Here is a 5,000-nt window from a genome sequence, read left to right on the forward strand (position 1 = left end):
TAATAAACAGTAAGGCAATTAGTGCCAATGACCCAATAGATGGCACCAATGTTCAATCAATGTTGAGTTACAATGCATTCTTCCAACAGTGCAGATCACATAAGCTGATGATGTACTACAATTTAATTTATCCTATTATTTTTATACTGTCAGTCTACTGTCTGTCAAGCCTAAAAGTCATTGAATTCGGTACCCAGCCCTATTATTACGTTGTTCCAATTAGGGCTGCACAATTAATTGCAATTTTATCGAAATCGCAATATGGACTAGTGCAATATCCAAATCGCAGGGGCAGTATTTGTTAAAGGCAAAATATGTGTCAAACCGTTCTAAAATAAAATATTATGGTGCTGCTGAGACGGCCTACAAATCGTATCCTCCAGACTACAGAAAAACATCTTTGTTTGGTACAGATTCATGCAAAAAAACACACTAAAAAACACATTAAAAAGATTGAACACACTTCAATCTTTTTAATTTTAATTAATTTTTTTATATTTTTCAGTGAGAATAATGATACAGAATGATCATTAACCTCCAATATCGTGAATCATATCGCAATTGCAATATCAGTCAAAAAAATCGCAATTATATATTTTCCTCATATCGTGCAGCCCTAGATTCAGCGTCTCCAGGAGTTAATAAGAGATCCCGAGCAGAGAGAGCAGCGGGGCGGCCAGCAGCACGAGGCCGGCGCTGAAGCTGCTGGCGGCGTTGCAGAGGTTCCCCTCACAGCATCTGTATGTGAGTGGTCGGGCCCAGGACTGATCCCTCATGGTGCACATGTGCTTGGACACACAGCCCTTCAAGATTACTGTTCCTTGGTTCTCTGGGAGAAAGACAATAATGTTAGTGTGAGATGTTTTAATACATCTAACTATACATCGGGGAATGTGTGTGTGTGTGTGTGTGTGTGTCTGTGTCTGTTTGTGTGTGTGTGTGTGTGTGTGTGTGTGTCTGTGTCTGTTTGTGTGTGTGTGTGTGTGTGTGTCTGTGTCTGTTTGTGTGTGTGTGTGTGTGTGTGTGTGTCTGTGTCTGTTTGTGTGTGTGTGTGTGTGTGTGTGTGTGTGCGTGCGTCTGTGTGTTTGGGTGTGGGTCTGTGTGTGTTATCTCAGTGTGTGTGTGTTTGTGTGTGTGTGTGTGTGTGTGTCTGTGTGTGAGTGTGTGTGTGTGTGTGTGTGTGTGTGTGTGCGCGCGTCTGTGTGTTTGGGTGTGGGTCTGTGTGTGTTATCTCAGTGTGTGTGTGCGCATCTGTGTGTTTGGGAGTATGTGTGTGTGTCTCTGTCTGTATGTATGTGTGTGTGTGTGTGTGTGTCTCTGTCTGTATGTATGTGTGTATGTGTGTGTGTGTGTGTGTGTGTGTGTGTGTGTGTGTGTGTGTGTGTTTCTGTGTGTGTCTTTGTGTGCCTGTATGTTGTTGATTGGGTTACGTGTTGCTGAGAAGCAGTTGTCCTCGGTCCCGTCACAGTTTACGGTGTTGTTGCACGTTCGTTCATCACAGTAGTAGCACTTCTTACCGTTTGGTAATTTGCTGGGTTCTGGAACATAACATAACATTGTTCATATTGTTTGGGGATTGAGGGGGGACTTGAATGCAATTTATCTTCCTCAGTACCTTTTTTTAAAAAGTGACTGATGGGAACAACAACCTTTGACATTGGTCCAGTTTTAAGCCAGATCGCTGCAGTCGGCAGCGGAGAAACAAGCTACAATGTTAGTTAAGGCTACGGTCCAGCTCGTATTTACCTTCACAAAAATTCTGTTTTGCCGTTGACAGACTCAGATTAATATTCTAAGTGTCTGACAACATTATGGAAATGATTTCTAAGGAGGTTGTCCTTTCTGCTAAAAAGAGTAAGATCCTTGTTTTTAAACATAAAAACATCCGCGAAATTGCATTCGCTAATCCCACCAGACTCCATGTAAATAAACTTTAAGTCATTTTAGAATCGTAAAACACACTTCATTCACTGTCAACAGAAACAAAATAAAACTATGAAAAGCCGTTTTAGGTCGTCTTTCCACTTTTCCAACCATCACAACTCTAGTTTGGGTTGAAATAAACATATAGTTTACTGATTTATGTTGGGAATTCGTAGGGTACAGATCCAATTAGTGGCAAATTATCAAAGATGTTTTATCAATATTAATAAAGTTATGAATATGGTTATAAATAACTTTATCAAATCAACAAACGATCAAAACAGGGCACCACCCTGGAATATCAGGGACCAATAATCAACTGTGAAACAGTCTCATAGGTGGTGTTCCCTTTAAAATACCGATCTGAATTAATTTGATTAATTTATCTGGTATATTCTAAAGGAACAAAGGGAAGGGTGAATCCAAGCAACGACCTGTTTAACCAGCTTGTTATTACAATAAGTACACAAATAATCAGAGACAGCTGCTATTTAAAATATAGTAGAATTTATTAACTTCAAAATTATCAATGGCCAATCAATAATCGGTTGATCAATTAAAACCAATATACCCTTTTTAAACTACAACACAACAAAGCAAAAACAAACCAGCATGTGATGTGAGGAGACACGTCTGTGTCTGTATGAGTGTGTGTGTGTGTGTGTGTGTGGAGGAGGGGGTGTCCAAATGTAGTCTAGTTCAAAGACTACAAAAATGGCTACTCCTGTGAGCTGCACAAAACTATTTAGCCTCAAGAGGGTGGTAGTGGTGCTTTCAGGCTAACGTCTTACAGACCAAAAGAACATACTAGCTACTTTGCTATGGGCTAGTGGTTTAGCTATTCACGCACATGTTTGCGTGTGTGTGGGTGTGTGTTTGTGTGTGTGAGGTTAGTGAAAGAAGAAAGGGGAAAGAAAGAGACACACTTAGATCTTAGTTATCGATAATAACCAGCCCTCTCAGTCACTCAGGTCTGGACTAACGTGAAATTAGGGCAGACTCGGAGAATTTCGTCTGACTGAGGGGACGTTCATTATAACCAATAGTCTGGTGGGTTTAGTGCTAGCGACTTCAGAGCTGTTTATGGTTGAACAGAAAGGTCTTAAAGAGGTTTTAAAAGTCTATCTCTGTAGGAATCTTTTCCATAATGTTGTTGCACTTAATATATATAATGAATAATAATCTGAGCCTTTCAGCGGCAAAAACAGAACTTTTAGTGGACGCTAACTGAAGCTGAATTGCAGCCCGGTTCACTGCCACCGGCTACAGCGCTCAATACTGGACACATTTCAAAGATTGTTGTTCCCATCAGTCACTTAGACACAAAAAACATCAGAACATAGGGTCCAGGATTTTACTTTTAGGGAGAGTAGTTTTCACATTTTTAACAGCTATTGCTCATGCAGCTACACCGCTTTCAGTGCAAACATCTAAATACCAACAGATAATATAAGCAAATAACCTAACCTGGGGCCGGCTGGGTGTTGCAGAGCTCAGAGGTGCAACACTTGGTGATGAATTTGTATTGTAACTTTCCATAGTTGAGCGAGTACTCTCCACAGTATTCGGCGTCAAGACATTGTTGTTTGTTCAGTACTTGAACTTTTGAACCATCTGCAACAAAAAAGTGTAACAACGCATTATGTACTCAAACCTCAAAATGTAACACATTATAATAAAAACCTGAACGCAATGAAAAAAGGGAGAGAAAGAGAGAGAGAGAGAGAGAGGGAGAGAGAGAGAGAAGAGAGAGAGAGAAAGAGAGGGAGGGAGAGAGAGAGATAGAGAGAGAGAGAGAGGGAGAGAGAGAGAAAGAGAGAGAGAGAAAGAGAGCGAGAGGGAGAGGGAGAGACAGAGAGAGAGAGAAAGAGAGGGAGAGAGAGAGACAGAGAGAGAGAGAGAGACAGAGAGAGAGAGAAAGAGAGGGAGGGAGAGAGAGAGAGACAGAGAGAGAGAGAGAGAGAGAGAGACAGAGAGACAGAGAGTGAGAGAGACAGAGAGAGAGAGAGAGAGAGAGAGAGACAGAGAGTGAGAGAGAGAGAGAGTGAGTGATAATCAGCAGAGACGTCTGTAAACTCGTAGTAATAAAACATTTAAAACTGCATCAGCGTTTAACGTTGACGTTTGTTTAAGCCATATTACATGAGAGGGTTTAATTTTGAGATCCGAAAGGCGCATCACTGCAGTGTAGGCCTCCTCAAGTGTAATACTGTGATTATACAACAACGGTTACCAACAAAATAGGTGATAATCAATCTGAATTCATATTGTGGAGCAATTCGCTCTTAAAATACAAAAAAAACAGACAGGATTTCTAGTCCATCCCTGTTTAGTCAGCCAGACAATTTGGGCTATAACTTTGTAGAGACCGTGGGATTTATCAAACTGAATAAATCCCGCCCACACATATAAACACAAAACTGCTTTGCTAACTCCATCGTGTAAATTGTATTCATTAGCTTCATTCATTATGATTGCCGTACTGTTTAGTTCAAAAACATCCAAAACACAAAAGTACGAAAACATAGCGGACCAGATGTGAGCTTTTATTTTGAAAAGTCAAACTTGGGGACAGCACCAGCTGGGAGGGAATGAGACGAGAGCATAGACTGTATATTATTAATATATTATATTATATTAATAACAATTTTATTAATTTAATATACAGTCTATGGACGGGAGGCATTAGACGGGAGTTCTCCAGGCTGAAGCCATACCCGACTCTAATAAAAAGGCAGAGCGCTCTCTCCCCGTGGGGTCGAAAATCAAGTTGTTCTTCCAAGAGGCCTGGAGAACTTCCGTTGTGTACACTGGATGCAGCGTTTGCTTGTTGCATTTGTTTTCGGGGATTGTGTGCTTTTCTTTTTGTATTGTTTCTATATTTGCAGCGCGTTTATGCATTTGGTTGTGTGTATTTGGTTGTGTTTTGTGTATTAGCAGCGCGTTTGCTGAATGCTGTGCATGTGTTGTCAAATTAATAGGCTATATATCCAGCAGCGGATCTGGGGGGGGGGTTGCAATCATATTTCAGGGGTGGCACCCATCATAGTATGAAGAGAGACAACAGTAGAGAGTAG

The 5,000-nt window shown here is 40.8% G+C and overlaps 1 protein-coding gene across 1 annotated transcript in view; it reads right to left on the reverse strand.

The window, feature by feature from the left end:
- Window positions 1-540: 540 nt before the first annotated feature.
- Window positions 541-5,000, reverse strand: part of LOC116037837 (sperm acrosome membrane-associated protein 4-like) — a 5,993-nt gene continuing 1,533 nt past the window's right edge. The window contains exons 3-5 of the mRNA XM_035993042.1: window positions 3,391-3,537; window positions 1,431-1,538; window positions 541-829 (exon numbers count right to left, since the gene is read on the reverse strand). Coding sequence (XP_035848935.1) covers window positions 639-829; window positions 1,431-1,538; window positions 3,391-3,537 — 446 coding nt within the window. The 3' untranslated portion in view covers window positions 541-638. The remainder of the gene's footprint in view (window positions 830-1,430; window positions 1,539-3,390; window positions 3,538-5,000) is intronic.

This window comes from Sander lucioperca, chromosome 16 (assembly GCF_008315115.2).
Source record: "Sander lucioperca isolate FBNREF2018 chromosome 16, SLUC_FBN_1.2, whole genome shotgun sequence".
NCBI classification, from domain to species: Eukaryota; Metazoa; Chordata; class Actinopteri; order Perciformes; family Percidae; genus Sander; species Sander lucioperca.